The sequence below is a fragment of the Aquila chrysaetos genome, chromosome 24, assembly GCF_900496995.4.
Source record: "Aquila chrysaetos chrysaetos chromosome 24, bAquChr1.4, whole genome shotgun sequence".
In the NCBI taxonomy this organism is placed as follows: Eukaryota; Metazoa; Chordata; class Aves; order Accipitriformes; family Accipitridae; genus Aquila; species Aquila chrysaetos.
This window is the reverse complement of record NC_044027.1, coordinates 9,427,138-9,444,372: the sequence shown is the minus strand read 5'-3', so window position 1 is coordinate 9,444,372 and position 17,235 is coordinate 9,427,138. Positions and strand designations below refer to the sequence as shown.

The 17,235-nt window shown below is 51.2% G+C and overlaps 1 protein-coding gene across 13 annotated transcripts in view; it reads left to right on the top strand.

Annotated features, from left to right (window-relative positions):
* The window catches only part of LRSAM1 (leucine rich repeat and sterile alpha motif containing 1), a 28,872-nt gene extending 12,382 nt beyond the window's left edge, over positions 1-16,490 (top strand). For 11 of the 13 annotated variants that reach the window (XM_029999875.2, XM_041119747.1, XM_029999874.2 and 8 more), the window contains 17 exons: positions 642-732; positions 1,700-1,830; positions 2,486-2,515; positions 3,569-3,691; positions 3,781-3,920; positions 4,381-4,425; positions 5,463-5,533; positions 6,332-6,431; positions 7,370-7,457; positions 8,120-8,194; positions 9,739-9,819; positions 12,114-12,209; positions 12,803-12,901; positions 13,713-13,844; positions 14,273-14,354; positions 14,668-14,813; positions 15,347-16,490. In XM_029999875.2, the coding sequence (XP_029855735.1) occupies positions 642-732; positions 1,700-1,830; positions 2,486-2,515; positions 3,569-3,691; positions 3,781-3,920; positions 4,381-4,425; positions 5,463-5,533; positions 6,332-6,431; positions 7,370-7,457; positions 8,120-8,194; positions 9,739-9,819; positions 12,114-12,209; positions 12,803-12,901; positions 13,713-13,844; positions 14,273-14,354; positions 14,668-14,813; positions 15,347-15,472 (1,656 nt within the window). In that variant the 3' untranslated portion in view covers positions 15,473-16,490. The remainder of the gene's footprint in view (positions 1-641; positions 733-1,699; positions 1,831-2,485; positions 2,516-3,568; positions 3,692-3,780; positions 3,921-4,380; positions 4,426-5,462; positions 5,534-6,331; positions 6,432-7,369; positions 7,458-8,119; positions 8,195-9,738; positions 9,820-12,113; positions 12,210-12,802; positions 12,902-13,712; positions 13,845-14,272; positions 14,355-14,667; positions 14,814-15,346) is intronic. The other 2 variants (XM_029999877.2, XM_041119750.1) reach the window with 1 other exon arrangement.
* Positions 16,491-17,235: the final 745 nt, after the last annotated feature.

Genomic DNA, 17,235 nt, shown 5'->3' with positions numbered 1-17,235 from the left:
ATGTCAGGCAATGGGGCTGACTCAGACACCAGCATGGAGGATGCGAATAAGTGCTCTCACAGCATTAGGCTTCACTTCTCTTGTGGGCAGTTTCTGAGATGAGGGATCTGTGCAGCTTGCTCCCCTGTGCTTGATAAAGTGGTTCCTTTCCAGGCCTTTGTGCTACGCCCTTCTCTACAGGAGGCAACGTTAGGTCCTTCTGGTGGCCACAGTAGGACAAACCAGCAAGTGGTCCTTCCACTTGTTTTTATTGGTACCCCTCTTCTCTCTGTGTTCTTTGTATCACCATCCCTTCCCTGGATCATGCTTAAGGGCTTCAGCACACAGAAATTAGTAGAAAATCTCTGTAATCAAGAAGTGCCGTGCCCTCTTGTTCTTAAACACAAAGTAGACATGTCTGCATGAGGAAGATGTTCCACTGAAGCCCAGAAGCTCCCAAGTAAGAGACAGTGGAGTCACCTCTGAAAGGTGTCGAAACACCCAGTGGAAATTCAATACAAACTCATATTTATGTCAGAATTTAGGCTAACATGAAATTATCACTCCATAAATGAAATTTTGGGGAGCTGCAAGGATAACTGCAGTGGGACTCTGGCTGGGTCACCAGAATAACCTGCAGCTCTGTGTGTTCTCTTTTGGAGACGCTGACCTTGGATGCTTCTTCCATGACCTACCCATCACCTGATATTTGCAGTGCAGGTACAGAGTCCATTCAGCAGTTCCTCTGCAAAGGTAAGCCAGAAGAGTCTGTGGATGGTAGTGAGAACTTGGGGGACTGTGCTGTGCTCTCATGAGGTGCTGTGGCATGTTCAAAGATTGTATTAATGAAGGACGAACATTGGGTTGGCTCTGCTTGGGGTGGTTTCTGATGCTCTGCACACGTGGCAGGCTGGTCAGTGAGTTATGTGTCTTTGCTGGTAGACAGCAAAACAGGAGTCCTTCCTTGAGACTTGCTTCTTGCTGTCAAACTGAAATTTATAATGGTTTTGTAAAAACACCAGGATAGCTGAGTCAGAGACTGTCTGGGTGACTGTAAGAAGCCATTGCATCTCCCTGTGATTTCATTTTCTCATTTGTATTTTCTCAAGTGGGAGGATTAGGCATTGTCCAGGTATAGCTGCCTTGGGACAAGGAGATAGACTCAGTAGTCACTCAAGGTCCCTCCTATGCTTATTTTCTATAAGAAAGGACTTGGGGGCTGCAGACTGATGGTTTGTTAAGAGAAAGATGAAACCAGGTGGAAAACTCAGAGGACAAAGGTAATGTGCTGTGAGTTTGTAAACACTGAGTTTAATATAGACAGGAAGGTTTGGAAGAGGTTTTATGCAGGGGAAGTGGCTTGCCAGACATTGTGGGAATGCCTGAAATAAAAGGGCAGTGAGAACTTACTTTAATATGGGCAGTAACATTTGCAGCCCTGCAGAAGTCAACATGCCTGTACCCATGTGAAGGAAGCATTTCTCTCTGAGCAGGTTAGCTTTGATTGTCTTCCTGGTGGAAATGGGGTGGAACTATCTCCTCTCAGAGCTTCTTGTTGTTAAGCCTGCCTGAGCTGAAGGAGCTCTTTTGGGTGCTCGTCTGTGTGTGGGGAGAGGGAGCACAGCTGGAAGCAGTGTCACACACCAGCCAACCCTTGGCCATGCTGCCAAAGAGGTCTTTAAGCACTAAATGTTCCCGTTTTGTGTCTGATACCTTCCAGAATGTGGAATTGCATACTACCCTCCCTCGCAGTATCTACTCCCCACGCTGGAGAGTGATGGAGGAGGAACATCAGTGGATGGGGTGGACAGGGCAGTGCATAAGTACTTGGAGGAGGAGAGCGAGTGGCAGGTGAGGCTCCACTTTGTGTGAAGTTGTGCGAGAGGGTTTTGGATTTGTCTCTCTGCTCCATTAGTGGATCTCACAGCACTTAGCACATCATCCCTCATCACCTTCCCTGCCACGAGATGTGTCTTTTAGGGTCAAGAGAGCATCAGTGCCCAGAAGCAGGCATAGCACTGTGGGTGTGGGTGGCTCATCTCCTCCCTGACAGCTGGGGATGGTGTTACCACTGCTGACTCCTGGAACACACATCGTAAAGAACTATCTTCGTCCTTGAAAGCAATGATGCAGTCAAGGGACAGGGGTGACAGTGTGACACGGTGTGTGCAGCATGGTAATCCATGCATTTTTGGGGGAGGACAGCAAACTGCAGAAAAACCTTGTGATTCCCAGCCAAGTGCTAAGGCATGTCCAGCCCTACCTGTGAAAGGTGAGGCTAGGCATGTAATTATGATAAGCTGTGCTAATTCCTGTGCTGTTTAGCAAATACGGAGTAAATTTCTTTGACCCTGGAGAAGCATAAATGACTGGACTTTGTGGCTATGTTAACCTTCTTGTGCCTCTGGTTGATGTCTTTGTTAGGGGAAGATAGAATGTGGGCTAAAAATATCTACAAAATATTGCTCCTGGGAGTAAATGTCTGCTGATATTGCTTATTTTTCAGAACAAATTCTTGGATTATGAGAAGAGGAAGGTAAGGATGAACCCCCGAAAATGCTTTGTCTGCAGAATAGCTCCACTTTTTTTTATTGTTTTACCTCCCTTTATCTGGTTTCTCAGCCAAAACTGAATGTTTTGAGAACCAAGTTCTTGAAGATGCCCCACCCCGAGCTGCTCACTCCTCACTGCAGAAGGCAAGTAGGAGTGTGGGCAAGTCTGTGGCTGACTTGTCTGACACACACAGCCGATGAGCTGCAGTCTCTCTTGTGAGAGAGCAGTTCCAGTTTACATCAGTCTGTGTTTGCAGAGTTGGATCTGGGGGCTTTCACAGCAGGTGGCATTTTTCTTGACTCTGTGCGGAAAACTCAGTTTGTTTTTCACATGAGGTGGGCAGACGTGTGTGAGCAGTCCATGCACAGACTGCTCAGTACGTCTGTGCCCTGAACTCCAGCCCCTCAGTGACTCCTACCTTGGCCCTTTGGCTCAAAGTGCCACCATTCCTATTCTCTCCTAGTGTTCCTTGTTTCTGTACTGTTCCCATCACCTGGCTTCATTTTTAGTTTGCTCTTCTTTTTATTTCACTGGTCTTTGTCTCTTCCGCTGTGCAAGGCTCACTTTGAAATAATGAGAAGCTCCTGTCATGCAGTTCACCTCTCCCCTTGGCTAGAGCTGCTCGTAGCTGGCTGCTGCCTTAACTCTGTTGTCCTCAGACAAGGAAGTCCCCTTGCCATCTGGAATTGAACACGACCTTAATTTTGTCTTCCCTCCGGGTGTTTGTATCAGCTGTTTCAGTTGTATGGGTTGATGCCCAGGGACTTTGGCTTCGTGACTTTGAAATGAGTTGTGGGGAGTTTGGAGACTGTCATAAAGAGAGAAGCAGCTTCTGCTTCACAGTTTTTGGGTTCACAATTTTTGGGTTCCATCCCCTAGTCAAGCATCCGGTTTGCCGTTAGGCTTGCTTTCTTGTAGTCGAGGGGATTACTGTGCCTCATTTTATGTTTTTTCCAGAATTTGTTCTTGCTTGGGAAGGAGCAGAGCCAGTACTCTACTAATTTCTGGCATTCATCTTTCTTCTTGCTCCTTTCAGGAAAAAAAAATGCAAGAGAAGCTGGAATTTGAACGGCGCCTGAACATGGGGCAAAGAGAACATGCTCTGCTTGTTCAGCAGATCAACAGTCAGAAGGATGAGATACTGCAGACAGTGAGAGAAGTAGGTCTTCTCTGGGCAGGCCCTGTACAAGACACTGCCTTTCGTAAACTGACCACTTTCTCCTTTGGTTCTCTCTTGCTTTGTCCTAGGACCAGATGAAGCTGGAGGAGGGTCTGACGAAGCACCAGCGCTATTTGGAGCAGGAGCGCCTGAAGCTGCTGCAGCAGTTGAAGCAAGCGGAGCAAGGCATTGCCAGCCGTATCCAGAAGCTGCTAGAGGACAACCAGAGGTAGGGTCCCGGGGTGTCTTCCAGTGATCTCTCTCTCTTGGGGGCTTGTGTTATTTTGTCCCATTCTGAGTGGTTCATTTTGCCCTTTCTGAGTGTTACGGAACTTGTCAGGATTGATGTCTGTAGCTGGTGCCTTTGCTGTTGAACTGCCAAAGTCCCATTTAAAGGAAGTGGAATTTGACACCTTAAAAAATTGTGTTTCACACATATGTGTGCTGTCGGAGTTTTGCAGTGCTGTGGAAAAAATTTGAATTCCTCATGGAAGGTGCAAATTTGAAGTATTTGAAGGTACCACTGCCTAGATCTGCTGGATCTCCTGCTGGGCTGGTGCTGACGCAAGGTTACCAGCCTGCTTAAAGCTGCTCTTCCGTACATGAGAAGCAAAGTCATTTTCTGCCCTCTGGGCGAGTAGGATGTCCTGCTCAGCTTGATGAAAACCTCTTGTTTTATCCTTTTTTAGGCAAAAACAAAGTTCAGACATTCTGAAATCCTTGGAGAATGAGAGGTGAGTCTCCTTGAAATAAGCTCTTCTAGAAAATGGGCAAGAAGCTGGGAGGAGGGCTGGAACCTTCCTTTCAGAGCCACCAGTCTGAATCCACCTTAAGTCAGGGGAGGATCATCTCATACCTGCAGCTGGTTCTGGTCACCGTTGGAGGCAAGACACTGGACTAGATGTGCCTGGTCTTACCCAGTCTGGCAAACCCCGTGGGATGGCGATTTTACCTCTCTTTCATCTCTGAATGGTCCTAGCTATGGAGTTGAGGAACAAAACCCTGTATTCCACTATCAAGGACTAATAGAAATCCTACATCTGTTGTTAAGCAAGGCATTTATGAAGACGGTCCAGTAATGTGTACAGGCTGGGAGGAATACATTGAAAGCAATGCTGCTATTCAGCCAACAGTCTGAGCTAGCTTTGCCACCAAAAGTGGTTGTCCCCAACTCTCCCCTGCCTATATGCTGCTCCCTCCCTTCAGCCAGCTGTTTGTGCTGTGGCACGGTAAGCTGGATGGGGACACTGACCTGGCTGAAGATAATCCCTTTGTATGTCAGATGGTTTTCCAGCCACACCAGTTCTTGATCTGTTAAGTGGTGTTGTGTGTGTTTGTCCTGGGAGAAGGACAGGTGAGGTGGGAATGGAGGCCAGGCTTCTGCTTTCAGTGGCACTGCTCACTTAGGTCAGCTTTAAAGTCCTTGTCAAGCCTCAAGAGAAAGGAAAGCAAAAAAAGGGACTGGCACCATGTTTGGTGAGAGTGTATGCACGTTGCATAGATGTTCTGTTTCTCAGAAAGATCAGCTTTCCAGTCTAAGAAGCAACTGTCCTCATGGTTTCATGCAAAATTTATGTTGTCTCCCACAGACTTAGAGGTTCCTTACCAAGAAATCACCGAGACTTTTGTGTCTCTGATAAGCACATGGCTTTCCTGAGCAGGTGGCAGGATGAATCTGCCCAGCTTTTAGGCTCTGAGCTGAGTGGGTGAAGGAGAAGTGAGAGAGTGCTTGTTTGAAGGAGTGGCTGAATTGTTCTTGTTTGTTTGGCAGAATAAGGATGGAACAGCTGATGGCAATAACACAGGAGGAGACAGAGCATCTACGCAGAAAGGAAGTGGCCTGTAAGTCCAGACAACTCCTTGGGGTGGTAAGGTCCAAGAAAGACCTGGTTCCTCTGGAGATGTATGGAATAAGTGGCAACCATGTGGGAGATGCTCTGTCACGCACACATTCTTGCTGTATTGCTTGGTGCAGTGGGGCAGAGCTGCAGGGGGTAGCATTGCACATGTACCATAGCTGATCCACTCCTTCCACCTTCAGCTCACTGCCGGTTCCCCTTGAGGTGCAAGCTATGGTCCCTGTGTAGCTACAGCATGTCACACAGGGAGTTTGTGAGAGTGGATATAAACACGCAAAGTGCTTCATATTTCAGAGGTACGAAACAGATGTTAACTGATCAGTTTAATGAAGCAGGAGGCGTATAGTAAACAAGAATGGTGCAAGGGAGCCTTTTCTGCTCGTGATGACCAGGAACAGATCTGCAGGGGTTTCAAGGGAAATGGGGTGTGTGTTGTCGCCCCAAGGATGGGTTACTCGCAGTGGGACAGGCAGAGCTGCAGCCCAACTGAGGGTCGGTAGGTGGTGACAGGGCTCCTCTGAGCACTGAAGAGATGTGAGCACAGGTAGAGTGGAGTTTGCTCAGCTAATTTCTGAATAAATAGCTACGATTCTTGCAGCTGAATGAGTCTGCTCTGAATGGATGAGTCTGCTCTGAATGGATGAAATGGAAAAAGCAAGGACTGGTTGGAAATGAGAGAGAAGGCACTGTTAATTGCAAGTGATTGTAGCAGCAGTGGTAGATGAGCGTGTGTTCTAGACACCCGCTCCTGATGCAGACTGACAGCATTTCTGTCTCCTAGCTGCCATGCAACAAATGCTGGCTGAAAGCTACAAGAACAAGCTCATCCAAATGACGTACGAGTCTCGTCGGCAAGACCTTGTCAACCAGGCCTGCTCCAGGTACAGTGGGAGATGTCTGGGGCTGGTGGTACTGTTGTAAAGTCCCTTTCTTTCCAGCAGTCTCCAGTGTAATTCCCATATATACACCCAGGAACTCCTGCAGCCACTGGAATGCAGCAGGACAGCTGTGTAAGAGCAGGTGACAATGCAATTTAAAGAAACTGTCAAACTTGATTAAATGAACCACCTTCTAACCACAAGAATATGCATATTAATCATACTTTGGATGAACTATCACTTTTTTACACTGTTTATTTTACTTTATACATTCTGCTAAATATGGAGGATGAAATTAGACTGGTCTTCTTCCTGTTTTGTTAGCCAGTTCAGTGTCAAACTGTAGCACAGAACTCCTTTCCTCTCCTCCCAGGGTTGTCTCAAGGATGCTGTTTGTATATATGTAGGACTTGTTGCATTGCTATAGGTACAGAGAGCATTCTGGCTTGCTCTATTTACAAGAAGGTGAGAAATTTTAATCTGGCGGTGTCTGGCACTGAACAGAAACAACCTTGTGTGCCTGTGACCTGCCCAACAGAGGGCAGTGGGCAGACACGGACCTGCCAGCAAGTGCAGGCAATATATGGCCACCTTCTCTGGGTCTCCTTCATCAGCACACCCTTTCCAGTGCAGAGTAGCAACGTGCAAATTCATCACCTGAGCAGCTTGCTGGGGCAGCAGCCCCTGTTTGGACTTCAAGCTGTGCACGTGCAGGCAGCAGTGCTTCTGCTCTGGCTTGGTCTGTGGTGCAGGTTTGGTTTGGTTGTAGGGAAGGAGGTTTTAAATCTGTTAGCTTTCAGCTGTGCAGTGCCATGGCTCTTCACCCTTGTTCAGTAACAAATTCCACCTTTCCTGGATTCCCTGTTGTCTGCTTTTCCTCTTGTTTGCATCAAGGGTCTCAGACCCAGCAGTAACTCCATGGCAAATCCATCTTCTTGCAGCCTGGCTGAGATGGACCAGAAGTTTCAGCAAATCCTGGCTTGGCAACAGCTGGATCAGAACAAAGCCGTTAGTCAGATCTTGCAGCAGGTAGGCAAGGGAGCAAACTGTTTGCGGGGGGGATCACAGGAAAGCAACTGCATGCAAAGGCAGGATCAAGAGTGGATTACAGGAGCACAGGAGCAGCAGTGGCTGGGCTGCGTGCAAAAGTTATTTTATTTAACACTAGGTGCTAAACTTTGAGAATCTCTGGTATTCTAACAAACTGACTTGGGTGGTTGCAAGAAAAATGTATTTATTTTTTAACTAGATGGAAGTCCTGTCTTTTTGGCAGGTTGCCTGGGTGACTTGGGACAGGCTGCCTACAGGAGGCGTTTTCAAAGCCTCTGCTCCTTTTGAATACCTCATTTTGAACCTGAGACCTCTGCAGCTTGTTTTTCAGAAGTGCTGGGCAGCCATGCCCTGTTGCACAGCCTGGGTGCTCAGCACTGCTGGAAATGAGAGGTGGGGTTCATGCAGTGTGTTCAAAATGTGTGTTTGAAGAACGTGAATAAACTTCTGTGTCTGTCTGTAAAGTGGGTTTTACCTTTTGGGACTGTGGGATCTAAGTCATGGTGTAATCGGGACACTGTTGCCCAGAGGAAGGGGTGTTCAGGTGCTTGTACATGAGTCACTGCAAGATAACAGGGTTTCTTAGTCCATTTGCAGCTGCATCAACAACCTCACTAAGCAGGATTTTGCCTGTCCCTTAGATTGAGATGCAGAAAGCTGCCTTTGAAGCTCTCCAGGTGAAGAAGGATCTTATGCACAGGCAGATCAGGAACCAGGTGAGTCAGCAACGGAGGAAAGAGCAGCCAGGAACTCAGCTCATACCGCCATTCGATGAGACACTTCTGAGGAAGATCAAAGTGCTGTGAGCGTAGAGCAGGGTCTGGAGGAAATGAAGAGCTCTTGTATTGCTAAGAGCTCTGTAACAAAGCATTGGGCAGTATTGGTTAAACTACAGTCTCCCAGCTCCATAGGAGGGAGTGTCAATGCAGGTTTTAGATTTGTGGAAGTAGTGGAATTGCTTTAGTCATCTCAGCACTAATGTGGATGAAGTGCTGGAGAGTGGTTGTTAGAGACAGACCTGCATTGGCTCTGTGGGGGTGATCTGCAATTGCAGCTACAATTTTCTTCAGGTTGTGTACTTAGCAGGGCTGCTGTTTCCACATGAGTCCACTGCATCTCCATCCAGCACATCAGAACTGCACCTTGTGCCATAAGTTCACCTTTTCTTTCCCATTCTTGGCCTGCCTTTCTGAGCTCCATTCTGCAGAAGGTGCAATGCGATAGTCGGGGGGAAGAGCAAGAGCTGGTGGAGAAAGTAGTGGTGGTTGATGCACGAAGATGGGAAAGTAGCGGTGGTTGATGCACAAAGATGGGTGGCTGGTTTCTGACACGGTGCTCCAGAATCTTCCCTCTCGTGATCTGACACTAGCAGAAAAGTCTTGGGTCAGCAGTTGGTGGATAAGCTTAAGAGCTTGAATATATTGAGTCACTCAGTGACCAGTCTCTGCTAGAAGCCTTTGGATTGTGCATGCGCAATCCAGTAGATGAATCTAACAACTCTGCATTGCTTGAGTTCATCAATAAGAGCCCTGCAGTTTGCTTGCACTTGCTCTGTGAACAAAGGGAGTTTGTTCCTTGATACCATGGCTGGACCTTTTACTGTTAAAATCCATCCCACCTCACCAGCATCCTGCACAGGCAGTGAATGAGCAGGAGTCCTGGATACTGCCTGCTGCAGAGCCCCAGTATTGGCAGGGATTTCGTGGTCAGTGGCACACATTAATTAAGCAGCGTGGCCTGGGGATGGTAGATGGCCTGGCAGATAGGTGAGCTGGGCTTTCATCTTGGCTTTGCTGTGGGATCTTGGGCAACTCACTTCACCTCTCTGTGTCTCAGTTGCCCCACCTGAAAAAGCACGTATCATTATGGGATCTGCTGGACCATCTAGAAACCAGGACCCTGCCCCAGTTGATCTGCAGTTTGAGCCCTGGTGTTAGGAGGACTTTGACAATCAGTTGCTGCCTTCCAGAGTGGCTGCAAAAGGTTTGGCTGAACAAACTGATTGCAATGTGCTTCTAGACTTGAACAGAAGGTGTTTAGAGTAGAGAGACAACTAGAGAGCGGGGAACACAGCTCCTCAGGCAAAAGACAAACAGCGACCCTAAAAGCAAGCATCACAGAAGCGCATTATCAGGCTCCCAAACTTCTGGGTGGCTTTGCAGTGCCATCCCTCCCAGGGCAGCAGTTAGACCTCATTTTAAAAGAGCATAAATTAAAGTCATTTCAAATGTCAGTAAAAAATGTTTCATCTTCTGTTTAGATTAAATTAATAGAAACAGAGTTATTGCAGTTGACACAGCTGGAGTTAAAGAGGCAAGAACTGGACACAGAGACGCTGCAGGTATGTAGGGCTCTGGGGCTGCCCCACCACCCTCTCTCTGCTCTGGGATCGCAAAAGCTCCACTTGCTTCTTTTGCTCCTTGCAGTTCCCAGATGGTTTTACGCTTAGTCAGAAGGGTACTTACCCACAGGACACCACAAAACCCTCTTTGTCATGGTAACATGGGAACATTGCTGCTGCTCCTAAACATCTTGATGCATATTCAGGGAGAGACAAACGAGCCGGCCCTGATAGCAGTGGGCAGTTCCAGGTTTGCTGGGTGGGGAAGGATTTTGCGATCCTTTTGGCTGTCCCAGAAACACCTGCCTGCCGTGCATCGCATGTCTTCTTACATTTTTGTGTTGTGTTTTGTTTTTAAATACGGCTGTTGGCTCTCCCCGTTCATTTCTAAGCCTTGTCTCCCAGGGTGCTCTGTCCCACCATCCCACCATTCGATGGGCTGACTTCATCAGCAGTCACACATTGAGGAATATCAAGTTTGGCTTAAGCAGCTTGGCTATAAGTTTTGTTATTACGCCTTTGCATCAGTTGTTTTCTTGTGTGTGCTGTTTGCCAGATAAGGTCACCTGTTTAGTGAGCCCAAAATCAGTAGCAAATACCATATACTTTTCAAGGGCAGTGCACCCAGCAGGCTGGTAAGCACTGACTTAAGACAGGATTGGCTCTGAGCCCTGTGCTGTTCACCCTGAAGTGTAAGATTTGAGTTATGCTACCTTAATTCATGCAGCTCCTCCATTTAACGCTGCAGTGTTGGAGGCCTGATGGTGGGGGACCGCCTGAAGTTCATGCAGGAAAGACCAAGGAACCCCAGGCAGATGTAGTTCAAATGACACTGGACTTGGGTGATTCCTGTTAGGTGACCACAGGAGTTCCAGGGGAGTGCAGAAAACAAAGCTCTGTCCTCGTACCTGTCTGCAGCCCAGCCAGCAGCACGGTACGTTTGCAACTTCAGCACCGGATGCTAAGAAACAAGGCAAAACCAGCTTTATCTCTCTGGATGCCCCCCTGCCATTTGGTGGTCTACAGCACAAAGGTTCCCTGCTGTGACTGAGCCCCCCCCCTGCCCCGCCAGTGCACAGGCAGTGCCCACAAAGTGCTTCGGCAGAATCTTTTCTGCAGTCATGCTGGGTACCTCCTGTACAGCAGACAGTTGCTTCCTCCCCCAGTACACAGATGCTTTAGTAAAGAACTTGATAAATCATTGGAAAGCAGGAAGTGTTGAAAAACACCCTGAGAAAGGGAGGCGTTTGCACCGGTCTCTTGCGAGGTCATTCTGGGAGAGTGATCCCAGTGGGGTGTTCACAGTGCAGGTGGGCAGGAGAGCTCATCTCAAGGTTAGCTGAAGCTGCCTGGGTTTCTCGCCTGGAGCAGCTCCCATGTGTTGTTTGTTAGTTGTCCCTCTGACCTCTGCGGAGGTCCTGATGCAGCAGAGCTTTCCTGCCTCCGTCAGGGCACAGCATCGGCTAATGGTGGGGTTTGCCTGTGAGAGGCAGGCATTCCTGTCTCCTGCTTAAACAGAGGACCTTGTCCCTGTGTAGGGTCCAGATGCAAATCAGTGAAGGATTCCCCACAGCTGTTCTTTAGGAGGTCAGCCCCTTAACAACATCTTGTCCCTTTGTCCGTGGACATCTGAAGTCCTTGTGGCCGATGACTACTGGCTTCTGCTCAGTTAATGACCCTCCCAGCAGGTATGAGCTAGCTGGGACTGAGCCATGCAGAGATGCCACATGGTCTGACGTTCCCGAGACAATTAACCGCTCCTCACTTCCCAGCAATGTGGCTGCAGCGATCACTTACCTTGCCCTGGTACCTGGCGGTGCTTGCTGCGAGACCCCGATGGAAGCAAGCTTTCCAAAGGCACGGGGAGGTTGTTACCTTACCTGTCCTGCATACCTGCAAGCTTCTAGACCTAGTTTCAGGTGGTCTTTCTCAGTTAAGGAGGGGGACCATGAACACTTGGAATGCCATTGACTGAACTTCTGATGGAGTGATGAAGAGCTGCTGCAGGCCAGCGCAGTCTGGGGCTGCCGGGGGTGTGCTGGGGGTTGGCACCACCAGGTTAATGGTCAGTGCAGGACCAAAAGAAATGGGTGCAGCTGGGGTCTGCCATGCCAGCTGCTAGGAGAGGGTTCAGGCTGTCTGCTCAGCTGGTCTGAGGGCTTGTGGAGCACAGGGCTTCCACATGTGCTGTGACTGTTTTGGATATGGTAAGTGCTTTGCTGGAAATCGGGGCAGGGTGATTGCTTGCAGCTATATGGTATGGAGATGTGGATGCCAGAGTCCTTCTGTTGCAGGGGACGATCACAGAGCAACGCCAAGCACTTGGCTACCTGCTGCAGCAGCTGCTCAAAGAAAAGAAGCAAAGGGAAGAAGAACTGCGACAAATACTGGTAACAAAGGCCCCTAATGAGGTGCTCTAGATGAGGAAGCGCATGGGCTGGCTGCAGGGAGAGAGTCCATGGGTCAGCACGGGGATAAAGGGGAGCAGAGGAGGGCTCTGAGGGGTTGTGTCCAGATCCAGAGACTAATTTAACTTCAGAAAGTGCTAATGTAAGCTCTTGGGGGCACAGTTAGCATCACTCCCTGGTGCAGCATGAGGCATCATCATCATCAATCTATCTTCCCCGTCAGGAAAGGGAGTCATAGGGAGGGATGATCACAATCCCACAAGGTCCTTGCGTGTGGCCTTGTAATCCTGGAGACCTGCAAACTCTCCTGAGCTTCAGGAGACCACGTCCAGTGTCTGGGGCAAAGTGACCAGAGGGATGCACAACCCTAGACTCGATGTGGGGATCAAAGTGGGATCAGCCTGCAGAAATCCAGGAAAGCCCATCCTACCATAGCTGTACCCATCGCAGTGCTCTGAACTGGCCCTGCGCAGCCCAGGCTGTTGGTTTCCCCTCCTACACATCCAACTCGGGCTACCCTAAATACTGCTTGCAACGTTATCTCGGGCTGTTGAATGAATGAGTTTGTTTTTCAGCTGGAAATGGAGGCAAAGAGCGAAACAAAACAGGAGAACTACTGGCTGATCCAGTACCAGCGCCTGCTGAACCAGAAGCCCCTCTCCCTCAAACTCCAGGTCGTTGCTGCAGTTAATGCTTTCGCTGTAGCTGTGCTTTGCTCTGCAGAGCATGGCGGGGAGTGAAGGCAGCCTTGCCTGGACCCACAGGTTCAGCTAAGGCAGGGAGCAGGGCACAGACCCCTTGCACAGGCTGACAAGCCGAGGGAGACCCCGGGCTGCCCATTGTGCTCTGAGCGGGGCTGCCCAGCAGCCTTCTCTCATTCCTGTACGTTGGAGGTTATGGGGCAGCCCAGGTCTCTAAGGAGCCAACACCTCAGCTGTCTGGCACCAGGAGCTGCCATCCCACCCTCAAACTGCTTGCCAGGAGCAGAGGACTCACTCTGAGCCCCTTCCAGGCAGGGCTTTTTGTTCTGGCTAAGCACCCGAACAGCTCTGCTTGGGTCCCCAAATTCCCCTGTAAATCTGTCTGAATGCAGCAACTCCTGTCCTTTCCTGCCCTAACATATTAAGCCAGGACTTCGTGCTGTTAAAATACCCACAGGGGTGGCCACGAAGGGATGGATCTGAGCTTTGCCTGTGCTGCATATCAGCTCGAGTTTGCAAAGCAGGTGCTGTTCCAGACATCGGCTGTGAAAACAGTTATGTTTTATTCTTCCCAAAACACAGTGTTTTGAATTGTGCTCGTAAAACACCTAGGGCCAGAGCTCCTCCGGCTGTTGGGCTTTTGAGCTTTAGTGTCTTCAGGGATGCAGAATGCTTCGAGCAGGGCAGAGGGCAGGAATGAGCACACTGCTGCCTGCCTTGCTGCTGCTTGTCCCCGTGTTTGTTCTTGAGAGCGAAGTCTGGGAGCTCACCTTGTGTTTTGCAGGAAGAGGGCTTGGAGCAGCAGCTGGTGAACCTTTTAATCGAGCTGTCTGCTGAACAGTACGTGCCAGTCTTTGCACACCACCGAATATCCTTGCAAGCACTCAGCACCATGACTGCCAGTGACCTGGAAAAGGTACAAGACAGCAGATACACAATGCAGGACAACACCAACCGAACCTGCCCTTTCTCTGAGCCCAGCCATGCTCGTGGCTATGCCCATGGCAGGTCTGGCAGGAGGGAGTGTTGGTGCTCCTTTGTGTCACCTCCCAGCCAGGAGAGGTGTCAGTGCTGCTCTGTGCCCTGTCCCAGTGAGCGAGAGCTCTCCCAGAGCACTTGCAGGGTGAGCTGTAGCTTGGCTCTGTCTTTCAACATCCCTCAGATGCTCTTTGTAATAGAAATGGTGCTGGCGGAATTCCGTTATCTGGCTTTGACACCTGATGGAGGTGCTTCCCTTGGCATGGCCGGGTCTTGCCAGCAAGGCCCAAGCGTTCGCAGTGTCCCCTTTGGGACATAAGTCTTCTTTCCCCTCCGAGAGCTAACAGCCCTCTTCTTGCACCGCAGATCGGCGTGACGGAGACTGGCCTGCAACGTGCCATCCTCAAGCGAGCTCAGGATATCCTGGCTGTGGCCAAGATGATCCCAGGTACCACCAGTTCTTTTCTGCCTGGTCTTTGATACATACGCTCGCAGCAGGTACCTGAGCCTTGAACAGAGAGATCTGCAGGGCCAGATGCCTCTCTTTGGGGAGTGGAGCCATGCAGGGCTGGTCTGTGAGGAGGAGAGGCAGGGCAGGGAGTGCTGGCAGAGCTCAGGGTGCACTGTCAAGCTGGTCCCATTGACTTTCCTATTTATTGGAGCCCTGAGCACCCATCTGCCTGCAGCCATCCCCATGCATGCCAGGTGCATAGGAGATGGGCAGCTCTCCTGATGCTCAGAATTCCTGCTTGTGGTTGCAGAGCTGCTGAGGACGGTGGATGCTGAGGTCCTTGCAGCTCCAGAACCCAGCACTCCCTTTGAAGAGCCTCCGAGCCCTATGGTCCTGATGGCTCCCCCACTGCAGTGGGAGAAGAAGTCGGAGTGCGTTGTCTGCATGGAGCAGGAGGTGAGACCCCAGCACGTGTAGTGCTGGAGCAGGGGGTGGAGTGAGGGCAGCATCCAGCACAACCCCCCAATATCTGTGTCCCTAGCCTGGCCCTGAGCAATGCCTGGATACTCATCCCTCCAGCTCCGGAGCACAGCCTGGCTTAGGCATTGCAGCAGAGAGGAAGGCATGGCAGGGCAGGGCTCCTTACGGGCTTGGGAAGGAGCTTGCCGAGCTCCTGTGCCAGTCTGTCCACAGAGCAGCCGTGGGAAGCATTTGAGGGGCTGCTTGGTCCAGCCCTGACCCGTGTTCTTCCCTCAGGCCCATTCCACTTGTGCTCTTGGCACAGCCCAGACCCTCATGCACACACAGTAGTGGGCTGTGCCCAGGGTTGGGGCTTGGGCTTCAGGGCTCTGCCTCCCATGCTGTGACACCCTGGGTGATCCCCATCTTCTCCAGCCCCATTTCCTCCTGTACTGGAGTATGGTGGTGCTGGGATGAGTGTTACGGGACAGCAGCACTCTCCATGGCCTCTCCTCTGTCTCTTCCCCCAGACCCAGATGATTTTCCTGCCTTGTGGCCACGTCTGCTGCTGCCAGACCTGCTGTGAGCAGCTGCACACTTGCCCGCTGTGCCGCAAGGACATCACACAGCGCATCCGCATCTTCCACAGCAGCTAGACAGGGTGGAGGATGGTGAGGCTGCCCGGCACTGCCTCTGTCACCCCTTCCTGGGGTGATGCCCCTCTCCTACTCTGTGTCAGTATTAAACAGACACTTGCACAGCATGACCAGCACTGCTCTCCCCGTGCACGGCCCCGGGCTGGCTGCCAGCTGCACCCAGGAGTCTCAGCATCTGCCATGTTCCCAGATGGTTTCTCAGCCTCTGCCCTGGGTTCCCTCTTCATCTGCATCCCCTCCTCCTGCCCACCCAGCATCCTCTTGCCTGGGAGCACTGGGTGATGGAACTGGGTGCACCTGTGGCCCCTCCTCTCTGGCTAATGCATTTGCCTTCAGAAATGCCCCTCGCTCAGCAGGGACACAGTTAATGCCATCTCTGAAGCCACCGTGACCTTGCAGCTCCCCTGCTGTGGCTGGGGCACTGCCATGCTCCTGCATCGAGACCTGTTGCCCAAAGGTGGGTGAATCTCCTGTGGGAGGACTCAGCCAGGGGCTTGCGATGCTCTGGGGTGCTGACAGTGCCTTGCACCTATGTCATGGCTATGTCATGCTAAAGGTCTGGGGCTTCTGTTGTGGAGATCCACAGGAGCGTGTTTGGGGCTGCAGCCATGGGCAGCAGGTGCCAGAGCAGAGCGAGGAGCTCCCCGACCCCAAATTTGTGCTGGTGTTGTAGGGGAGAGTCTGCAACAGCCCCAGCTCCGGGACTCAAGGGACTCGCTCAGGCCAGAGGAGCCCAGTGGGATCCCTCATCCAAAAAACACACACTGGGAGCAGAAAGTGTTGCTGCCACGTGATAGCCAGCACAAGTCCAGCAGTGAGCGGGTGGGCTGGGGCTGTGCCCGGCGCAGCTCTGCATCGCCTCTGTGCATTGTCATGCGGGTAGTTCTCCATCGACATTAATAAGTAACAATCCCAGTGGTCTTTTGTCTCTTGACCTTGGAAGTATAAAATGCAGAGATAAGCCTGGTCCCACCACAGCCCTCCCCCCAGGAAAAGCTAATAAAAAGCAGCTGGTTTCTGCTGGTGGTTATTTGCTGCCTTTTTCCTTCTGGAGGGGGAGGACACTTGAAAGCTAGAGGCTGCAGAGCAGTGGCAGAGCTGCCACGTGCCCGGCTGTCCTGGCATCACCTCCTCCTCTCCCACGTCAAACTGGGGACAATTTGAGGATCTTGGACTTCTCCAAGGGTGTCGCTCGCTGTAGAGCGGCCCTGGGGATTTCCAGGCAGCGGGAGAGCTTGAACCCTCCACTGGGGTCACCTCACACGTGCTGTGCTCGTGCAGAGCGTCCCTGCGGGTCACGTGCATGGCCTGGTGGTGGTGGCCGGTGCGCAGCGCGGTGTGCCACCCGCAATCCTGGGGGACGTGCCGCAGCGGCAGAGCCGGGCCAGGTCGGCGTGGCCCTGGCTGAGCCCTTTGTCACAGTCCCGGGGACATTTCCCTGCTGCAGCCTCTGCATTTGTGTTGAGCTGCTGCTGCACGTAGGAGCCAGCAGGTCCCATCCAGGGACTTGCTGGGTGCTTTGGTGGGGACCCGGCAAGGGGGACACACGTGGGAGCAGCTGGTAATTGGAGTGCAGTAAGGGGGGGCCCTGGCAAGGATGCCCTAATGAAGGCAGGAAGGCTCTTGGAGGGGCTCACCCACCTGCACCTTCCCTGCTCCCCCTTGCCCAGCTGGGGTGCAGGCAGCAGAGCTGCTTGGCATTCCCCAGGATCGGGGAGGAGGAAGGAATCAGATGCCGACCTGCCAGGAGATGAAGCACAGTG